Here is a 21,859-nt window from a genome sequence, read left to right on the forward strand (position 1 = left end):
TCATAAAAAGCGCGGGTTTGTTCCAAGAGAGATCTTAATATCATTGAGCACATAGGCGGCGGCCTCGGTGCCCGAACGCCTCAGGATCCAGGACCGTCGACTCTGTGCTCCGCAGGGCTTTCCCCATTGTAGTGCTTCGTCCTATCCTGCGGGGGAACTTTTCCAGACAGAAGCCTGATGGTTCTGTTCCAGAACTGCGGTATTTTCTATTTATTTGTTTCATAAGTATAATGCTCTGATCCCATTCGCTAGATTCAGTCTGGATATCCTGAACCTTCTTGGCAAGCATCGAAAGACATCATAGAGCAGACTTAGAACAGGGTATATAATAGGCGGGGTCTCTTTGCTTTTTCCAGGACCAAACCACCAAGCCTCATATTGACGATAAACCTTGAGTTGAACTCGGTTGTGTACATTTTCAAGCCTTTTATTTATATACCTAACTACTATAACCCTTCAAAACGACTGCCGGCCAGCCGTCTCTTAACAAAGATGCATTGGGTCTCTGGTACATGGCTCTGGGCCAAGCACAAGTATGTCCATTGACTGAGCCACCTCTATAGTCCTTTCCTACCAATATACTAATGCGCTGCAACAGAGCGTCCCGTTCGACCTCGTCAGGAGCACCTATCTACTTGGAACAATCGAAGGGCACAAGCGAGCGTCGGAATCGCCCACGAACCTGGTCCCTCCCAACAAACCCGCCAGACGACACTTCCACAGCAAGCTCTCGGAGCCGTGGTAGCAGTTACAGCCAGAGCCACGGCTACAGCCACGGTCATACACACAGCCTCCACCGCGTCGAGACGTACAACCAGGCCCAGTACAACAATCCCTTGGCGGTCGCACAACTGCGCTGCATTCGCTGCGGCGGTCTTCGCTCGCGCGAATACCACTACCGACACTTCGATGATCCGGTCAAATACCCCTCTGTCGGGATCTGCTCAAGACAGAGAACAAGATGTGCGAGGGCGAAATCCGATCCGGTGCCGCTGGCGGCAATGGATCCCCCTGCGACGGCGGTGGCACCTGTTTTTGATATCCCTGAATTGCCAGATACGTCCACGTCCAGGCCCAAGACCGCGTCTGGGGAGATCGAACCAGATAGGTATTATGGGTTGTCTACGAATTTGATGAAAATAAAAAGTTTGGGTTGAACCTAGTGCGTGTTGTTGCTTAGCTTGTAGGGGTGTAGGTAGAATAGAAGCGGGGGAGGGGTATTGTCTCAGGTCCAGCTGTGAGATAAGGAATTGATACTCGGGTTTTGATCTGAGCTGTCTTCCTACCCACCTTTGTATGGGCTATTTGACTAAGGAGGGGCCATAACACGATAAGCGCGACTCGGTTTTGGACGCTGCCACAAAGCACGAGCTCCCAAGGGGTCTGGGCTTGTGAGGGGCTTGGGAAAGCCCCTGAGAAAACACCTCGTCGAATTTATCCTGCTCAGCTTGCGCAATCCTGCTGAAGATGCCCGGGAAAAAGAGGTCATGAGTCCTTTTCGCCCGAGTTGCGCGATTCTACAGCAATACAGCCCTGGGCAGAGTGTCTTCTGCTTTTGGAAAGACATCAACACTAGGTATCAGCTACTGAGCTGAACCATGGAATCCTCAGACGTCCGCTCAGATTTAGGTGAAACAGTACTTTTGTATCCTAAAGAACAGGAGATCGGGCTAGGGGACAAAAGACGGGATGGGCCCAAAAGCTAGCCCCTTAAACTTAGCCAAACCAGATGTGTTTTGTGTTGCGTGGTTCATGTATTGGTATGCATTCTGAAGGCTGGTCATAAGGTAAATACTCTGCGACGAAACGTAGTAATATGTTATTTGCCTGTGTTGATAAGGAACATTGCTCTTATATGCATTATATTTTCGGTATTGAACGGGAAACTTAGGAGATGGAACTGACAATGGACCAAGGGCTGATAATTAGGGCCAATGATCCCATTCGTAGTAATAATTCTGCAGAAAAAGCATGCAGTCATAAGCCCTTTACCCCTCTATCGTGGGCCAAACTTCAAGATAATCAGCGACGGTATAGCCTACCAATTCCATTTTCTATCAACAGGATCAACTTAGCACGCTAGCAAAGGAACAAATGCACAATGTACCTGGACCTCCCTCAGTCTAACATTGGTTTGTCTGGACCAGCACTAATGGCGTGCTAATCGTCCAGATTCACCCATGATTGCACGGCATTGAATGTTTGCCTCGATGGCCGGCGACTCATGTTTGATAGATAGACTTCTCTACGGAGGGTTTTATGCACTCAACCAAGCCGGCAGAGGTTAGTAGAAAGGCAGATATTTGACCCAACCGAGGTCGCTGAGAGCGGAAGTTTATATGGACTTTTCTCCGCGGGATTTGGAGATGACGTTGCTTTAGAGGTCTAAAATCATATTCTTGAAGAAGAGCTAAAACAAGCCCTTTGGCCCCTAGTTGCGTGAAGTATAACTTCTTCATGGCCGCTCGTAGTGTATCTAGTTATTTATCAGACTAGACTAGAAACCGCAGGAAACATCATCAATACCCAACACCCAAATACTTTACCAACAATAATCACTAACGCACCTCATGGTACCTAACAACGGCTAGAGTAGCTGAGGGAGGAAAGGAATTAGCTACCCCAATAATGCGAAAAACCAGATATTCAGTTCAAACAGCTTATGATATTCTACTGGTCCACCAGTACCGAAGCTCTCAAAATAGGCTGAACTTGGCACAGAATAGCAAGTGTCATCGCCGTATCCACCCCTGATATTCCCGACCGGTCGTACGGGGATTCATTGCGGACGTGTCGTGATTCAGAGAGTCCTCTTCCTGATGCCCATGAACGCCTCAGAAGCAGCAAACGAGCATCCAACCATTTTCTGAGTGCACATTCTCTTGCTCTTTCCAGCAGCACGCGGAGAATAGAGATTGTTGATCGTATTCGTCTTCACTCACTCAGCTAATGGAAGAAACCGACTTGATCATAAGGCGGTTAGGGCGGTTATGGCAGAGCATGATGTGGGGAAGACTTGAACTACCAAAAACACCAGTTGCCCGAAGTGGGCCTTACTAGAAGTCATCACTAAAAGATTAGTTTACCCCATGCTGCGGAATATCATGACGATAGGTGAACCATTATTGCTAGCAAAAGTATATATATTACATCCTAGCGTTGTTAAACGGAAAGTTTAGCCACTGAAATACTAAAGGGCGTCCAGCAAGCAAGGAAAATAAAGCATGATTGCACCAAGAGAAGAGTTAGTGTAGTCTTGAGATTCTATAATCTTTCTAGACCTTCTAGGCTCGAAGAGGCAGGTACAGTATGCATCAGCTGCTTCGAGACGCAGAAGCGGCCAAGACGTGCCAGTACTTCGGGCCGCTGTTATTCCGACCAGAAGCCGATTAACCCGAGCCCGAGCCCTCTTACGCTGACTCTTTAGGCAAGGTTGTTACCAAATCGGGTGGTCCCAATCGCTTGTACCTGAATCTCTGTAAATTGCATTTAGATAGCGTAAGTCAATCTTTTCACTGTAAAACGAGGTCATTAATGATGTTTAATATTATGGGATACTTCTAAGCATGTTCTGCTGCATTATATACAATACTACTTTTTCCAAGTGAGAAAAATGAGCCTGAGGGTAGAGCAACCGCTGGCCGTACGCGAGGCTGAGACGCGTGCGCCACGTCACAGCCAGGGAGGATGTCGCCCTTTCTTTCTGTTCTTCAGTCTGAGTTCATCAGATTATGAGCAACTTTTACTATCACCAGCCGGCTGAAAGAGTCCACTTTCACTCAGGCGCTGTCTCTATGCTCCTCTCCATAGTGCGGGCTCTGTGGGTTCCCGTCCTGTGATCAGCCGGCTCACTGTCAATCTGAGCCCACTATGGCTATGCTAACCCTCGACCCGAGCCTTTACACTGTCGCGTGGATCGCTCCACTTGAGATCGAGGTACAGGCCGCCAGGCATATATTGGATAAGGTGCATTCAAGAAGGGCTCCCTGTCGGTCCTGGCGATGATTATTTGTTCCATGCGGGTGAGATACACGGGCACAATGTCGTGATCGCAGCGTTTGCTGCCGGTCAGCCGTATGGCACCAACTCTGCAACATCACTCGCAAGCCATGTGAAGAAGTTCTTCCCGAACCTGTGGTTTGGTCTTCTCGTGGGTGTTTCTACGGGTCTCCCGAATTTCTCATGTTCACCTCCGCGTGATATCCGATTAAGCAATGTCATTGTAGCTTGGTCTCCTCCGGGTGGAGATTATCCAGCAATTATACCTTACGGACTAGGCAAGCAGAAGGGAGACGTTGGCTTAAGTTGCTGCGCAATGGACATTCCCTGCCTCAGACAGGACGCATTGTGGGCTCCGCAATTGGTAAGATCAAGGCGGAAAAGGGATGCGCAGGTAATAGAGGGCTACTATAGGGATATAGCAGACACGGCGCGAAAGTTTCCAGATCGGGGGCAAGAAAATGACTTGCTTTACCTCCCTGGCGAGAATCTACCAGTTTTACGACAACACCGGCCGGACGCAGAACGCACGCGTGTGTGGTACGGATCAATCGGGTCTGGCGACAAGCTGCTCAAAAGTAGCAGAGACCGGGATGAAATCAGCGACAAATACAATGTGATTGGCCTAGAGATGGAGGCTGCAGGTGTCCTGAACGTAATCCCGGTGGGAGTCATTCGAGGCGTCTGTGATTACGGCACGAGCAAAAAAAAAAAAAAAAAAAAAAAAGTAAAGACTGGCAGCCCTATGCAGCGGTGATGGCAGCGGCATTTGCAAAAGCAGTGTTGGTTGAAGTCCCCTCAAAGTCTACTGCTTCAGTAAATATAAAAGTGAGTATGAATTCTGGTCAGTCGTCATGTCAACTCATTTGGGAAAGCTTTGTATGCTAACTTCATTAAGTATCTATAGAGGCAGACTATCCCAGCCTGCGAGATTCGTTAGCCACTGATCCAGAAACTGAGCTACGACACATTGAGGCCACAAAGGGCGGTCTACTGGATAGCTCGTTTCGATGGGTCTTGGAAAATGCTGAGTTTCAGAAATGGCATAGCAGCCCCCCAGAGCCAGTTGCTTTGGATCAAGGGAGATGCTGGCAAGGGCAAGACTATGCTTATGATTGGGATCATGAGCTTGTACGGCAAGTTCAGTCAGAGCCATTGCAATCGATAGCCTACTGCCTGTGCCAAATAGGCCTTAAAAAAAAATCAAAGACCAATAAATTCTGATATCGATCTCTGAGCACATCTCCTTTCGTATATGTACGTGCTTGAAAGCCTAGCTTTCTCTAATCATCCTATTTTGTCTACGTCTGCATACATTCTAAGCCCGCCCCTAAAAGGCCATGAGGCGGGAGAGCAGGGAGAGAGCATCGGAGAGGAAGAACAGTCTGATACTAATTTTTTTCAGCCGCTGTAGTAATCTCTTATTACAGTTTCATGACCTCTCTGGTAAAGCAGAGAGGAACAGTAGTCTAGCTCCATGCTAGCCATTTTTTTACTAGTCTATTCTCCCCACTTATTTGCTACATTAAAACATCCTTTTCTCGGCCCCTAGTCAGTTGCTGGGTAGCTATTGGGGTGCCCTGCAAATACTGTGCTTGTAAGGCTGCTATGGGCCAGTGAAGTGGTTGGCCTTCTTGGTGTAAACAAGATGGTGCACAGAACGCTTATTATATGGAGTCTGTGACCCTACGAGAGAGCATGCCTAGGCTTACAGGCCGGACTTAGTTTATCTATTTAATATACATTGGATATCTTCTCCACGCTCGAAAACAACACCACCCACGTGGTCCCTCTCAACCAATCATAACCCGCCGACGATCCTTGCTGCCAACCTCCTTAAGCTGTCATGTCCAAGAGTTCAATTATAAAGCCTCCCATTCCCCATCTCTCCAAGACATGAGAACAGTCTATGAGGGCATCCTCGACATGCTAACTTTCTTTCTCTCAGTGCTCTTCTCGAGAGTATCTCTCGCCGGCAATGCCGTGGACAGTTTCTACCCTCCCCTGAACCACACGACCTATATCACCAATGCTTCGTTCGGTACCTATGGCGGGGTCTTTCATGCCCCGTCAGACCAGGCTAGTGACACTGGAGACAGCGTTTACAATTACTGTACTATGCCTCATCCGCACGTAGACACCTATTCCCTGCCTTCGCCAGTGGCAAACGGCTCCGTGGGCGCGAAGTTGGTGTATCTGGAGTATATACAGAGACACCAGAGGCGGACGCCATATAATATTCTACCGGGTGGAGAGGTTTGTTTTTAAATTTCCCCTTCGTATAGGATGTTTGTTCTCACACTCCCATGCAGAACCAAGGATACAACTGCGACGCGATCCACCCACATCTCTTCGCAGCCCCTTCATCTGGCGCTCCAGCACCATTGCAGGCCTATGGACAGGCATATACAGATCCCACCAATCCTTTCTTGACAGACTATGTCAACGGCTCCTGCCAGTACCCGCAACTCACAATCGGCGGGTATCTCGATGGGTACCAGCACGGGCGTGATCTGCACGAGGTATACAGCAAGAAACTAGGTCTTGTCCCCTCCAATCTTACCCATGACGACAGACGTGTGTGGCTACGATCCAGCACGTCGCCGCTGACACAGGGGTCAGCGGGCGGCGTCCTTCGTGGTCTATGGCCGAGCCGCAAGGAGCCATTGCCGCTCCATCAGCAGGCTGAGAGCGTCGACACAATTAACCGCGGGTTTCCATGCGCGAAACGCGATGCACTTCTAGACGCGATCCAGTCAACAACCGAGTGGAAGGAACATCTTACTGTTACTAGCGGTTTGCGGAATAAGCTCGCGGATATGTTTGATGCACAGGAAGAATCCTCCTGGCTGGACACCTGGGATCACTTTGCGGATAATTTTCAGGGTCGACTGTGTAACGGCTATGAGCTGCCTTGTCGTCTTCAGGACCAGTCTCAATGCGTGTCAAGGCAACAAGCAGAAGAAGTCTTCCGCGCGGGAGACTGGATGTACAACTACTGGTGGCGGAAGAATCCGAATGTTACCGAGTACATCCAGACTGTTGAAGGTCTCTTTATTGCGGAGCTTGTGAGAAACTTTGAACTAGTGCAAAGCGGGAGCTCAGAAGTTGTGTATTCTCATACATTTGCGCATGACGGAGATGTTGCGCCGCTCCTTGGGGCGTTGGGTATCAAGGCGCTGAGGTGGCCGGGAATGGGGTCGAACGTTGCGTTTGAAATTTGGTATGTTTGCATCCTTTTTCTTTTTATAGCTTGTTTCTACTTTAGGGTCAGCCACTGATGATTGTATAGGGCGACAGAGACGGATGAGTTCTATGCGAGGGTGTTGTATAGCGGGCGGACTATAGAGACAGTTCATGGAGTGCTCGAGTGGATTCCCATACAGAGGCTGATTGAGATTCTCAGCCCCTTTATTCCGGAAAATATCATTGCTCTATGTAAATGATGCGGTGTAAATAAGACCGCATCAGATAGTCTTGGTCTATATAGAAATCTATTGTCTATTGTTGGGAAGTGACAATGCGCCCGTTCCACACCTAACATCTCCGCCACTACCCAGGCGTGCTCATTTCCCATACTAGCATGAAGTTGGACTAATCCTCCGCCCTCTTCACCTTCTGGCTTCTGCCCGGAACGATACTGCTCAAGTCCCCAACGGGAACGGAAATTGGGAAATCAACCGCTTCCAGGATCTGCGTCAAGAAAATGTGCCAGACAGGAACACATAGTGCGAAATTGAAGGCGCCACCGGCCTAAACCCGTGTTAGCTGTTGCCTGTCCGTTCTTGTGCGGGCTTGCTTTGATGTCTATCAAGGATAGACTTACCACCAGCAATTTCTCAGCAAGTTCGTGAGCTCCATTCGCAAGCTGAAAGAATGCACCGGCAACGAGGGAGAATGTGATGACAAGGAGGAATAGCGCGGAGAAGAGACAGACGTTTGTCCGTATCGAGCAGATCAGATATATGAACGTTAGGAGGCCCAAAAAGACGTAGTAGAAAGCTGCCAACGTAATCCGTATTAGCCGTCTTCTATGTCCGGTATATGGATTGAGTAGAGATAAGTACCAATTGTTGCCGCGTATTCCCCTGTCTGCTGTCCCTCAAAAGAATTACCGGTAGGCGAGTAGTTCATCCCCGAAGCGAAGAATGGCATGAGCCCGCCACCCTGAACAAGCCAGAACGTCCCTAGAATCAACGTTAACCAGGTACGAGTGGTAGTTAGATCAACTGCGATGCCGCACCATATGTAAAGAAGATCGCGCAACTGAACGTATTTCCAATAATCCATTCGCCAATACCACCCAGAATTTGGACAATTCCGCCGAAGAAGATATACGTCGGGACAAGCGCGCTACCATTCCCGCCGGCTCCGCGCCACCCCATCAGCATACAAGCATGGGGTGTAGATGCGATCAGGAACCCCATGAGACAGATCGGGGTCGGGTTACCGAACTTCTTCCTCAGGTCCGTCTGCACGGAGGGGTGTTTGGGGGTCAGGTAAAGCTTCTCGAAGGTTTCGCGGGAAATCGGGAGGAAGACACTCTCCGCGGTTTTCATGCGGTTCAGGTTAATCGTCTCGTCAGACGGTTTGTCTGTGATATCGCTCATAGTGGCGGGTGTACTTAAAGAATATGGAAAATGGAATGCGGTAAAAACAAGGTAGTCTTGGAACAGGCGAGCGAGGTGAGGTGAAGCACAAACAAGAAGCGAGGTGCACTGCTTAAATACGCCCCTGGCGCGTCTTGTCGCGCTTCTCTTCTCCTCACCAAACATGCTCTAGCCCCTGATTCAAGGTCATGGTTACATCCCAGCCAAAGTGACAGTGGAGACAATCTTACCGTGGAAGGGAGAATACTGCGGGGGAAGACCCCGAGGTATCTGGCCACCGTCTCAACCTGGCCAAAGATTGCCAAAAATTGGGCATTTACCGAGGCCTGGAGAGATGGGTGGAGAGGTCCAGATGGCGATAGCCGGGGAAGTGGGAATTGACGAATGCGAGAGTGCGGGGAAAGATCAGGGCTCCGCTATGTGGTCATGAATTTGCAGCGAGGGGCGAATCGCCTCTGGACCAAAATAACCAACTGCGAGCTCTATCAACAAGCCCTCAATATAAGGGCAGTGTATACACCAATCACGGATCCGTGATGTACTTCTCCAGCTTGAGAGTTTGCAGGATTGACCGGCGCAGGACAAAAGCTCATCTCTTTGGCTCCTCAGCGAGGAACCGCTATGGTTGTTTTTTAAGCATGAATTCGCGGGGTAGGGCTGTGGAGACGGGATCAGACCCAGGGATCTGCACCCATTCAGACGCTATGAGCCGCTCGGCACTTGTTCTCTAGCTTCAGCAGCCGGACACCGACATTTTGTCGTCCTGTTGATCAATCAAGGTGAGTCGGGCACGATGTCGGCTTAGAAGGGTAGCTACCCAGCCGGCGTTGGAATACAGCCTGATGCTGCCGTTTCTTTTGTAGAAGAATGTGGTATGTAAGTAGCAAGGTAGGATAAGGAGCTACTTCCTGTGGTTTTTCTAACCGGGGTCAAGTAGGATAATTTGCAGCCACTAACCCGGCCATTGCTTGCCTGTCGAAAGCAGCGAATGCCCATTTCTGCATGCCTAGACTCTAGAGTACACAATCGGCCGAATGAGATAACCTTAAATTTCCATTGGATCACTCTGTGTGATAGATGGCCTATCAGCGAGCGTGCTCCTGCTCTGGCTCTGCAAACTATTGCTTCTGAAGACCCAACTCACTCTTTTTAAAGAAGGTTTGCCGCTAGCAAGAGGCGTGCAAATCCTTATCTACTGATTTGAGTTATTAACTACGGCGGGGTTTGAGTCTTCATTGCCCAGGCTATTTCATATCATGGGCGTGACATCTATTGAAGAGCTCAATACCTTGCTAAATCTGCATTCGTAACCCTCCATGCAACAATGGATACTGCCCTTCTTAGAATATCATATGGAGTTCCTATTTGGTGGGGGTATACTGCGAGATATGCAGTGGTGCTCTCGGCCCTCGTAACTCTCCTTGGCAGTCAACCTTCATATTCATGGTATACTAGCGCCAGCCACCCGTCACGGCCCTGTTCTCACTCTGACACGATGCACATTGCGGAGCAAATACCATCTAATTGGCTCGCATCAACGGGCGTCCACCGCTCGTCCGGAAGTAACTGTTCGATGCAGCTATTTTCCGTTTACCCTGTCCACTATAAGGGATTGGATGATTGTTCTTACTGTTACCAATGGAACTCACTTTCACATAAGGCCGTTACCTTTAGTGGTCAATTTCAGTTTGTAGTCAACGGGCCTCGCGGCTAGTTCTCATATTTAGTGCGATAGACAGGTCTGCAGAGAGAAAAGCCCTATTCCGGCAAGCAGAGTTTGGCTCTAATTGTAGAAGGCGAAGTTCTTGAGATAAAACCACCTGGTTTACGATATACACAGTACAAGTGCCGCCTCTTTAGTAGTAACCATAGTTTGAGCGGTCGATAAGTGACTTTTCGCTTTTATTTCTAGTTCCACTACCGGCATAATGCTTTCAGACGGGATATTATATATTTCACCAAACCAGCAACGATCTTCTGATAGGGATATCCCGTCTTTATGCCATTGTACAGTATCCGCAATATATTATATTCTGGTAGGGGAACCAACCACAGAGCTCAAGCTTTCCAGCTCAACGCGCGAAACGCTAAGATATGCAGCAGAATAAAAACCACATGTAATCACTGTCCAAATGATTATTGAATTCCTCAACCAGAGAGTATTAACCCTCCTTAAGAGCTGAGTTCTGAGTTATATACCGGCTGTCATGATCATTTTCAAGTCATTGTGATCACGTGCCTTGGGCCTGAAAGTGCAGGCACCTATTCCCGATTTTGAAATTTCGCCCTTTTATTAGTTGCTCCTAAAAGGTTAAAACAGTTCACTAACGAAGGCGGATCTTAATATACCCAAATCTGCAGAGATCTAGACTAGGCCAGGGCCGTAATCAACATTAAGCTAAAACACTAGCACCCCAGGATTACGTACCCCCCAGTTTACGACTCGTCGCCTTACGCAACTCCACCTCGGAAATACCATCATCTTCTCCAACCTCAAGCACACTATGGGCAGCCAATCGTCGGGAGATCTTACGCTGTCGCAGCCCAGAAGACATATCATCAAGGCATGCGAGGGCTGTCGACAGCAGAAGATCAAATGCAACGGGAAGTCCCCGTGCGAGCGATGCGCCCGCTTATCGCTCCCGTGCACAGTACGGACCGTGGCGCGACAGCGACGGCAGAAGATACTCCAGAAACGAGCGCAGCAAGATGATGTTGAGATCATCCAGACGGCGCTGCGGCCCGTTCGTATCACTGACCGCGCGACAGGACGGTCGGCCGTATACGGGCCAACATCGACGATCGCGCTCCTGCACCTCCTAGCTGCAAACAAAGTAAATTATGCGATTTCAGTTGAGGTCAGTAGCACCAGCCTCGTGCATACAGACCTGTGCATGAATGGTTTGAAACTGAACCCGCTCGCCCATCAGCCGTACACCATCCCTCCCACCCTCGGGCTATCTCTGACCCCTCCGCTATGCCTCACGACTATACCAAACCAGATCCTCCAGTTTTTCCTGAATCGGTACGTCGGTACCGCATGGTCCATCCTACCAATGCAATCGCCGGCCCAGTTGGGGGCGCTCTTTGCTTCTGCCTGTGCGGCGTTCAGCCATAATGCGCCGCCGCCGACATTATACCCTATCCTGCTGTATCAACTCGCAATGGGATCTTTGGCGACAGCGCAAGAAGAGCTATCGGATATGCTAGTGCAGGAAAGTGATCTTTTTATCTCCGCCGGAGCACACCTCTCAGATACGCTAGACCTCCAATTAAATATCCTCATGATAAGTAGCCCTAACTTCCTGTCAGGATCTAAGCTGATGTTGGCGTATACATTCAGTATTACAGGGAGATCGGCAACTTCGATAAAGCATATGCGCTTCTAGGGCCGACAGCGAGCAAAATCTATGCGGCAGGCTTCCATATCGAGCCGCGGGGGCCGGAGGTTGAAAAACTGATCCACATTCTCGTTGGACTTGAGGGGTGCGTGTCCATTTTTTCATCAAGAACGCTGCTCGCTGCGATCCTCTGACAGTCTGTTTTCAGGTTTATCTGTATCGCCCTCGGTCGGCCACCAATCCTCGGCCCTGGCATCCAGGTTTCCCATGAGAACGAGTCGACCGACGCGAAATTCTTCACAGGCCTTTTCGCCATCCTAAGCCCATCCCTGCGTGCGCAGAACAACCCTGCGACCGGTTTTGACGAGCTATGCCATTCCATCTGGACAACGCAAGCTCGACTAAAGGCATACTGGGAAGAGTATGAGCCGCTCCTGCGCACGGCGCAAACCGAGCCACATCGCCCATGGAATATAGAGGACACGATGCGCCTTAATACTAATTGTAGGTGTCCCATGCAGTGTCGATGGTTGACACTGACTGACGGAGATATAAGTATACGAATACGCCGTTCTCACAAATATGAAACCCTTTCTTCTCTATATGGGGCACCAGTGCTCAGCACTTAGCAGAGCGGCTTCTCCAGCTTCGCAGTCTTCAGGGGGAATGGGCGTAAACACAGGAGCCCTCACCGTCACGGCAAGGCTGGGGGATCCCTTTAAGACGGCCAATGACAACGCAAAAATGGCCTCAGCAACTGATTGCATCCTGACATCGGCCAAAAGTATCATCTCGACAATTTCAGAACTGAGGCAGGGGTGTTCTGATGCCAAGGTACGCCGTTTCTTCATACTATTACTCAACATGAAGATAACTCTAACAAGTCTTTCTATAGGATCTCCCCATGCATTCTTTCTTCCTAGAAGCAGCATGCATCTCGCTCATCGCGTACGGCGCGTGGAGCAACAATCAGGCCGGCGTATGGGATAGCATAGAGCTGGGTGTTCGGTGTATGGAGCAGTTGCAGTATCAGCGCGCCGCAGCGCAGAGGCTTGCAACTGTCAGAACGGCGATGGAACAGACTGGGTTAAAAAGGCAGTTGTGATTTATATGCAACTTTATATGTACTTAATAATCTATAGAGGTTCAGACATTTATGGCAAGACAATACAGAAACCTTTCGTCAGAGCTGCTTCTCAAGCCATGCCAAGCTGTAACTTATTCGACTTGTCCAAGATTCTATGTCCAGGTAAAACTGACTGGTAGTAGGAGCAGAACGGATGATTTCGCATTTCGTGACTTTTGTACGCTTTGAATTGCTGGGGTGTCTATAAATGAATCCATTATAGGGGTTCCTCTCCTCGACGCCTTAAACAGAGTGCTAACAAGCTCTTGAGCATCTAACGCAATTTCATAACTACAAGTATACCGCATACCACTACACACGTCCAGATTTCCTTCCTGACCGGCTCAAAGCAACAATTTCTTCCGTTAGGCCGTGTCCAGGTCAAGCGAGCCCAGCCTTTCTCTATTCGACAACCAGTTGACTCGTTTTATGTTATTTGAATCTTTATCGTGCGACCGAGGACACTCCTTTTGAGCACCATTTCCGGGAATAATACGCTATGAATTCAAGGATCGCATATATTACTACCAGCCTGAAGCAGCAAGTAATGTTTCTGAAACAGCAAATATCAAAAGGCCGCTTCCTGTAGTGTCCTGACTTTTCAGGTAGGAAATGCGCACTCCGCGTGGTAAAAGCATTTTCATCCAATTTCTAAATAAAGACATCCAATTGCAGAGAGCTAAAGACACCTCCAAGTCCTTGCTAATAGTGGGATAATGTTCAAACCATGCGGATGGCGTGGCAGTACCAAGTTGGAGAGCTATGTCTCTGAACCACTTCAGACGACGCACCAATCCTAAATCTGGAGCCAGAGCAATATGTGCTACGAACCAAATGTGCTGAAAGTGCATACGCAATTCGCCAGGAGCCGTAGGTTTCCCGGCTAATTTTGGCCTTGACCCAGGATCTTAAGCCGTCGAACTATTCTGCAATACGGCCAATTGCAGGAGCGCGTATTTAATCTATTCCTGTCAAGGCCACGATTGTCCGATCTCCAAGGCCCGGTATTTGCTTTTTTACAGCGGGGTAACGCAATCGAGAGGGGTACGGGCATTGAAGGCATATCACTCAGCAAAGGCCCAACTCTTTTCTATGAGAACAAGCACTTCATGTATTATACAACCCAGCCGTTAGCAGTATGGCCGCGCAAACCATCACAATCAGGAGCAATGCACTCGCCGTCACTGTATACATTGACAACGAAGGCGCAGCATACCTCGAGCCCATAACTCCAGTAAGATGCACGCCCAGAAGACCAATTTCAAGATACTTTGAATCCCATCACGCTCCGTTAGTCGAAGTTCGACTTGCGGGCGAAGGAACACAGAAGCACAAGTCCTCCAAGAGCCTGGTCGGGGGCTATATAGGACCACGGCTGCGCTACAGATCCTCCGTAATTAGAGACAGCGAAGGAAGCAAAACCGCCGATATAACGCTATCAGACCCCGAGCTTAATTTTACAGTGATCGTGCATTTAACCGTCTATGGCTCGACGCCTACTCTCAGAGCAACGACAACAATCCGCAACCACAGTGACCAGGAACTGATCGTTACCCAAGTGACATCGCTTGTGCTCGGCGGGCTGACCACTGGCTCAGCAGAATGGTGGGACGAATATACCCTGTCGATTCCAACAAACTCCTGGTTCCGCGAAGCTCAATGGATTGAACATGATCTTCCTGGCCTTGGGTTAGACGACTATGGTGTTTACGGGCGTCCGGAGAACCACTTCGCCTCGCTTGCGCACTATGCGGTCTCAAACAGGGGGACGTTCTCAACGGAAGGCCACTTACCGATGGGTCTCTTGAAGCGCCGCGATAATGGCGACACGTGGTTGTGGCAGGTGGAGAATAACGGTTCCTGGCGATGGGAGATCGGTGACTGGAAGGATAGCGTATATTTGGCTGCTGGTGGCCCGGTCGAGACGGATCATGACTGGAGACTGATCCTCCAGCCGGGTGAGGAATCCACAACGGTCCCTGTGGCGCTGGTCCATGTTTACGATGATTATGAGAAGGCGTTTTCCGCTTTGACACGATATCGACGGATCATTAGACGTAAACATGAGGATAACTCGCGTCTGCCTATTATCTTTAACGACTACATGAACTGCCTTATGGGTGACCCGACTGAAGAGAAGATCCTTGCACTTGTCGACCCCGTCATCAAAGCCGGCGCTGAGTACTTCGTCATTGACTGCGGTTGGTATGCCGACGAGGCAGGGTGGTGGGATGATGTCGGCGAGTGGGAGCCGTCAAATAAACGCTTTCCCAACGGCTTCTCGACTCTCCTTGCGCAGCTAAGAAAGAAAGGGCTCATTCCAGGGCTCTGGATCGAACCCGAGGTGATTGGCGTCCGGAGCAAGGTTGCAGCGCAACTGCCTGACGAAGCCTTCTTCCAACGCGATGGGGAGCGCATACTCGAAAAGGGCCGGTATCAGCTTGATTACCGGCACTCAGCCGTCCGGTCACGAATGCATGGGATTATAGAACGGTTGGTAATCGAGTTCGGCGTTGGATACTTCAAGTTCGACTACAATATCGATGTCACTCAGGGGACGGATATCAGCACTTCCAGTCCAGGAGCAGCGCAACTCGAGCATAACCGGGCATACTTGACGTGGGTAAATGAACTCTTGGATAGATATCCTGGCCTGGTGGTTGAGAATTGTTCGTCTGGCGGACAAAGGATGGACTACGCCATGCTGTCTACACATCCCATCCAGAGTAGCAGTGATCAGCAGGATCCTGTAAAATACGCGGCTATTTCTGCAGCGCTACCAACTGCCGTTACGCCAGAGCAGGGCGCCGTCTGGGTATATCCGCAGCCTGAATGGGATGACGAGACGAATGCTATGAGTGTTGTGAATGCGCTGCTAGGACGTGTTCATCTCAGTGGAAGGCTGGATCTGCTGAGTGAGCAACAGGTCAGTCTTGTTAACGAGGGCATGGATATCTATAGGAGTATAAGAGGGGATTTGCCGAATGCGACGGCGTTCTGGCCCCTCGGTTTGCCTGGCTGGCACGACGGATGGATTGTACTAGGGATGGCGGTGGACGGGGGTGAGAGGTTCTATATGGCTGTTTGGAGAAGAGGGGGCTTGGACACAGTAGTCCTCCCAGCACCTTTGCTGAGGGCGCGCGACCTTAAGGCTGAGCTGCTTTATCCAAAGGCGTTTGCGACCCATTTTGAGTGGAATGTAGCAGAGGGTTCTCTCAGGGTTGGATTGGCATCAACGCTTTGCGCTCGGTTATTCAAGTTAACGGTTTCCTAAGTTAGCATGTAAGTCTTTCCAAAAGTCTCATGTTAGGTGAAATACAATCGCCTTTGAAAATCGCTCTCTGTAGGCTATAATCTTGACCTTGTGAATAGGATTCTTCTAAGTTCAGTAGTATGCTAAAAATATAAAGGCAATGTAGGATAACAAGGGGCTACTGGAGATTAACAGGAGTTTGTATAGAAACAAATACCAGGCAGTCTCTGCCAAAGTGACCGAAGCAGACATGGGGACTACGACAATGGAATTAATGCCATCAAATAAATATCATTTCCCAGTACGCATTAGTGTCGCATAGATTAGTAGAAATCAAGCCTTCGTGTCCGGTTTATCAAGTTTACAGACGTGATACCAGACTAAATATTGAAGCCATTATATCTTTTGACCATGTTGAAACAAGTTGCCCCCAGTGACAATGCCCATGGTCCTTACATCTAAGCCTGAAGAGATTGTATAATTAGAATCTAGTCCTTGAAGTCATTTCGAGTCGGTCATAATACTCTACTTGTTCTCCCAATTTGAGCAGGGAAAGCTGCATAGTTTAGATAACCGACTTATAGGCATACCACAACGACGGCGGCAAATATGTCCCGAGTCACAAACCTCAAATCAGAGTGTGATAACCGCATCCACAAGTGACAGTCTACTCTCGCTGAACAGTGACCTCAAGAACGAATTCCGGTATGAAGTCGACTGGCAACTCGTATCACCCGACCTGTCCCACTTACTGAGTTACGATCCACCTGATTTTGACATTGGGATTGCATTCGTTTTCAGACCTGAGCCAGGTCAAGACCATGGCTGGATGCCCATTATGCAAGGGCTTGATAAAAAGCAATGAAAACGGTACTTGTTAGGTGAAACAAGAGACTCAAGGTCATCGGGCCGAAGACATTCCACGGCAGGTGTTCGATGCGTCCGCGGACGAAGCAGAATCATGGAGTATGTAATGCGTTGCATGGGGAAAGGCAGCTGGGCACATTATCGGCGAGCGATATGGGGGCTTTTGAAGGGGTCTTTGCTCGGTGAGGTTTCGAAAGAGGGTATGTACACTGCATTCCATCAAGGAGTTTCTTGGCAGATGTATACGGGAGAAAGGGATTATGGAGATGAATGTTATGGAGTTGGTGGACTATTTGCTAGAAAAGTCTAGGTAATATTTCGACCATATTATTCATTTTATTAGTGATTACGTAGTAGTCCATGTTAGCCTCGTCAACATACTGTGGCTGAGAGATTGCTCTTTGCCTTGCAGGTGAGCTAGCCTGTAGAAGTAGCATTTCAGAAATAGTTCTTTTTGAGCACCATTATCGTAACTTTGAGAAAGCTCTTCCAGGTACCAGTTTTTAGACCTACCTAATTGGACAGTCAGCATTGATGTCCTAGGCCCTTGTGAAGAGTGACTTGTAGGAGAGGATGAAAAGAGTGAGCAAACCCGTCTTGAGACCACTGACTTGCCAGTTTTCCTTAGAGCCAATCACTAGGACTGGACGCCGAGACAATGAAGAAGGGCAAGAGACAAGTCCCTTTGTTAAAAGCATTATTCCTTGTACAGATCGGTTTTATCAAAGCTGAAGGAACCTTTCTCGGCTACTTGAATGTCCACTTACAAACTCAAAAGGGAGCACACCTTCAAAGACCTTTTGAGGTGCCTTTGTGGCTGTTATCTACAATGCTGCTGTAAACTGATAACAAGTATGTAGAACATATATAAGACGATCTCTCGCGCGGTTATGGCAGTATAGTTGATCAACGCAGGCCCATCAGCCACACCAGAGACCAGGCCATTCAACAACGTCTCAAAGTGTCTACGTACGAGACAACCGCAATATGTCTATTCCTTCTTACAACGACTACCAAATCTGGATCGGTGTAGTTGATGATCACCCCTCCCTAGAACTTGAAGAGTACATCGTCGCCCTACACAAGAGCAACGGCCTAGTCTGCCACTGGTTCTCGACGATCCGAACATTAGACGGGACAATCAAGCATTTCAGTGAATCATTCAGCCCTGGTGGAGCAGAACATCTCGCCTGCGAGCAACTGCGCAAAAGAATGCTTGTTTCTCACCTTTCTGACTGGCAGCTTCGTAAGTTTGTGGAAATATTTGAGGAAACCCAGGCTCGTGAGAGCCAATTTTTTATCTTCCGTTGGCTGTATGATTGTGTCGACTCTGGCATCCTCAAGGAGGAGGATGTGGATAGGGTCAAGCCCTGGCTTGATTTTGCGGCGGAGAGTTCTCATGCTGTTGACGCTAACAAATAAGATATGCGTACCGTTTGATGTGTTGGTCAGTTCCTATCAGAGCTTTCTAAATTTCCGCCGTTATTTACTGCTCTATTAATCATTCAATGTAAGCTTTTCTCCCCGTATATCTAAGCACTTTATCTACTTTCTCCTAACACTACTAGTAATAAGTTTATCTCAAGTGCTACTACGTGAACCGGCTGTACAACTAGCCATGCTATTTGGCGCCATATAAGCTCGGCAACAAGATGTTGTTTGGTTGTTTTTAAGTCCGCAAGTCACACGAAGGCGCAAGCATACAAAGCAGGGGGTAGAGCTAGCTCTCGGACCGGACAGGGAACTCCCTATCCTCCTCGCCGAAACAGCTGAGTTGAGCCATCCATACAGTCAGATGGTGCCTTCTAACGCAAGTTGTCAGCTTTTTCGGTTTGGTCTGGCTAATATTGGCCAGGCCCAGACATAAAAAGGTCAGTTCATGCAAGGGACTGCCATGGGTTACCATACAAGACTATAAAGCGTTGAGCAAGCTTGCTATTGTTCGGGTATACAAAGGCAGCGCTTGCTAGCCAAATATAGGACTAACTAGGTATATAAGCCCTAAAAGCCGTATAGATATTTGCGCACTTGTTAGGCAAACGGGGCACTGTATGCACCTCGTGCTGGAAAACTGCCCAAAGCCCTAGCAAGGCTCAAACGTGCAACACACCTTGCCGCACATGATCTTTCTCCAGGCGTAGTGTAACTTGATACATCTGTCGAAGTAGCATCCTCCGATCAGCAAGCAGCCATTCACAGTGTCTGAAACGATCCTGGATATCGCGGTTGCCGTTGCACCTTATTGGCAAGAATCCAAGGGACCGGCACGATTCAAGGGAATGAGAACCGCCAATCATTCTTTTGTCTCCATTGACCGACAGAATTGATGGCATTTACCCCGTAGGGAATGAAGGGATCAACATCTTGATTGGAATTCGAGGAAGAACAATGGATGGGAAAAGAGGGGTATCGCTATCGGATCTTTTACGGTAAATAGCGATCTTGGTATGACACCAGACGAATTTTAATACCTCATAACTCAGGGATACTTCTCTAGTTGTTTGCGTCAATGTCCCTGTGTGTGCTATTTTCCCCTCTTCTTACTTTTACCCAAGAACCCCCAGCCCCGATGAGCTACAATTCCAGCAACCATGGAGAAGATAGATGAATCACCTAAGACAGTTCACGTCGATGCTGACCACAATGAAAGCGAGCAATAGCAACCAGCACCAAGGAAGCGCAGGCTGCAAACGCCGCCGAGCACCTCATGACAGTCCGGCCAGCCCTGCGCGCGTACCCCTAGGCCGTGATCTGGTCACTTACAATACCCATGTCCATAATCATGAAAGGCTACGACACTGCTCTGATCGGCAGTTTTTATGCGCACCCTGAGTTCAAAGTATCAGTTTGGAAAGGAATACGCACACGGCCATGAGGTTCCTGGGGGAGTGGCAATCTGCCCTGGGTGCTGGGGGAAACGCGGACTGCATTATCGGGGCATTTTTGAATGGGTATCTTGTTAATCGTTATGGGATCAAGAAGGTTTTTATAGGCGGCTTGCTTTTTATGTGTGGTTTTATATTTGTATCTTTTCTTGGAAAGTCGGTCAGGGCGCAGGTCGCTGGCCAGGTTCTCTGTGGTAAGCTCCATGTCCTTCCAAACTTCAAAAACGATTATGCCAACCATGGTACTGTAAGTATACCTTGGGGCATCTTTGCGACTATAGGGCCTGCGTACTCTTCGGAACCTTTCCCCATGGCCCTCCGCCCGTACCTGACTGCCTACACAAACATGTGCCTTGCAATCGGACAGTTTATCCTCATGGGCGTCATGCAAACCCTCGTTAATCGGCCAGACGAGTGGTCCTATCGCATTCCCTACGCCGTGCCATGGATTTGGCCGGCACTGTTATGCGTGATTGCAATCTCCATGCCCGAGTCGCCGTGGTGGCAGGTCCGGCATATGTAGCGGCAGAAAAGACAGTCCAGGAATTGATGGCAAAGAGCGAGAAACACAATGCGCGCCAGGTTGTCGCCAAATCTGTGGCGGACAGAGATCGCCTGTGTCATCTTTGCCGGACAGGTTCTCTCGGGCTCGCAGTTTGCATATTCGCGAACTTATCTCTTTGAACAGGCGGGGATGAGCGCAAATTATTCCTACAAGCTTGCGCTGGGCGGGGCGGCCATCGCCTTCATAGGGACTGTCTTGTCTTGGTTCTTGATGAAAGGCTTCGGGAGGCGCTCTATGTACCTCGGTGGGGTGGCGATGATGTGCGTCTACCTCTTCAATATTGGGATACTGGATCTAGTGCGGGAGATGGCCGGTGTAAAATGGGCGCAGTCATCGTTGTGCATTATCTGGCTGTTTACCTACTTTCTGAGCGTCGGACCGCTGGGATGGTCCATTGCGCCGGAGGTATCCTCGACGAGGCTTCGTTCTAAGACGATCGTGCTGGCGCAGAACACGTACTATATCGCCATTGTGGTTGCGAATGTCATTGAGCCGTACTTTATAAATCCCACCGCTTGGAACTGGCTAGGCAAGACCGACTTCTTCTGGTTCGGCACTGGACTCGCCACGTTGATTTGGGGTTTCTTTAGGCTTACAGAGACGAAAGGCAGGACGTTTGAAGAGCTCGATATCATGTTTGCTGCCAAGGTGCTGACGAGAAGGTTCAAAGCGTATCATGTCGATCTATACGCGGAAGACCTCAATATTAAGGACAGTGCAAAGGAGAGTAGGTAGGGCTAGTTGAAACAGACTCCGAGGATAAGGCCAAGCAAGCGTGAATGGAGCTCTTTAGTAGGACCTGCCACGAGCTAGAGTAGGACATATCTTGAGGAGACAACGTTGAACACTCGCTATGAATCAATGTAGACGGCCATCATATCCCTGCGTCATGGGAGTTTGTCCCCGGAACAGACCCAGATCGAGGGTAGCACTGGCGCAGGGTGGCAGAGACGGTGGTGGAGGCTGTACGCTGTGCTCCAATCTACTACAATAAACGCACACACCCTTGCGATAGATCTCACTTCCTGTCTTCGACCATCCTGTTTGAGTATTGAGGAAAAGATAGAATACCAAAGAAGCCTAGGTAGGCATTGTGGCGCGGACCCTACCTTGCTTTACGGCTGCCGGTCAAGCGAGACTTCTTGTGTATTTGAATAGGATGGCCTGGTGGAATGGAAGTAGATTGAGGCGTAGAGTAGCTAGTAACTGTGTC

The 21,859-nt window shown here is 49.1% G+C and overlaps 8 protein-coding genes across 8 annotated transcripts, besides 1 other annotated feature; 7 read left to right on the forward strand and 1 right to left on the reverse strand.

The window, feature by feature from the left end:
* Positions 1-21,859: part of a sequence feature (contig 1.153 11..403022(1)) that runs on past both edges of the window.
* Positions 493-1,187, forward strand: ANIA_08387 (uncharacterized protein; the record flags this gene model as incomplete). The annotated part of the gene is made up of 3 exons (XM_676564.1): positions 493-533; positions 599-1,108; positions 1,181-1,187. The coding sequence occupies 3 exons, from the start codon at positions 493-495 to the stop codon at positions 1,185-1,187; spliced, it is 558 nt and encodes a 185-aa protein (XP_681656.1).
* Positions 3,795-5,223, forward strand: ANIA_08388 (uncharacterized protein; the record flags this gene model as incomplete). The annotated part of the gene is made up of 3 exons (XM_050612128.1): positions 3,795-3,820; positions 3,931-4,752; positions 4,923-5,223. The coding sequence occupies 3 exons, from the start codon at positions 3,795-3,797 to the stop codon at positions 5,221-5,223; spliced, it is 1,149 nt and encodes a 382-aa protein (XP_050468080.1).
* Positions 5,896-7,445, forward strand: ANIA_08389 (uncharacterized protein; the record flags this gene model as incomplete). The annotated part of the gene is made up of 3 exons (XM_676566.1): positions 5,896-6,255; positions 6,312-7,222; positions 7,292-7,445. 3 exons carry the CDS (start codon positions 5,896-5,898, stop codon positions 7,443-7,445), a joined length of 1,425 nt encoding a protein of 474 aa, XP_681658.1.
* Positions 7,594-8,609, reverse strand: ANIA_08390 (putative plasma membrane ammonium transporter (Ato3); the record flags this gene model as incomplete). The annotated part of the gene is made up of 4 exons (XM_676567.1): positions 7,594-7,752; positions 7,826-8,001; positions 8,067-8,186; positions 8,243-8,609. 4 exons carry the CDS (start codon positions 8,607-8,609, stop codon positions 7,594-7,596), a joined length of 822 nt encoding a protein of 273 aa, XP_681659.1.
* ANIA_08391 (Zn(II)2Cys6 transcription factor) lies at positions 11,114-13,055 on the forward strand (the record flags this gene model as incomplete). The annotated part of the gene is made up of 5 exons (XM_676568.1): positions 11,114-11,634; positions 11,961-12,095; positions 12,159-12,454; positions 12,507-12,784; positions 12,846-13,055. 5 exons carry the CDS (start codon positions 11,114-11,116, stop codon positions 13,053-13,055), a joined length of 1,440 nt encoding a protein of 479 aa, XP_681660.1.
* ANIA_08392 (protein aglE) lies at positions 13,895-16,350 on the forward strand (the record flags this gene model as incomplete). The annotated part of the gene is made up of 2 exons (XM_676569.1): positions 13,895-13,946; positions 14,204-16,350. 2 exons carry the CDS (start codon positions 13,895-13,897, stop codon positions 16,348-16,350), a joined length of 2,199 nt encoding a protein of 732 aa, XP_681661.1.
* ANIA_08393 (uncharacterized protein) lies at positions 18,184-18,618 on the forward strand (the record flags this gene model as incomplete). Its single annotated transcript, XM_676570.1, has 1 exon — positions 18,184-18,618. One exon carries the CDS (start codon positions 18,184-18,186, stop codon positions 18,616-18,618), a length of 435 nt encoding a protein of 144 aa, XP_681662.1.
* On the forward strand, positions 19,967-21,575 carry ANIA_08394 (uncharacterized protein; the record flags this gene model as incomplete). Its single annotated transcript, XM_676571.1, has 5 exons — positions 19,967-20,035; positions 20,239-20,328; positions 20,449-20,589; positions 20,770-21,373; positions 21,514-21,575. The coding sequence occupies 5 exons, from the start codon at positions 19,967-19,969 to the stop codon at positions 21,573-21,575; spliced, it is 966 nt and encodes a 321-aa protein (XP_681663.1).

The sequence above is a fragment of the Aspergillus nidulans genome, chromosome V (genome assembly GCF_000011425.1).
Source record: "Aspergillus nidulans FGSC A4 chromosome V".
NCBI classification, from domain to species: Eukaryota; Fungi; Ascomycota; class Eurotiomycetes; order Eurotiales; family Aspergillaceae; genus Aspergillus; species Aspergillus nidulans.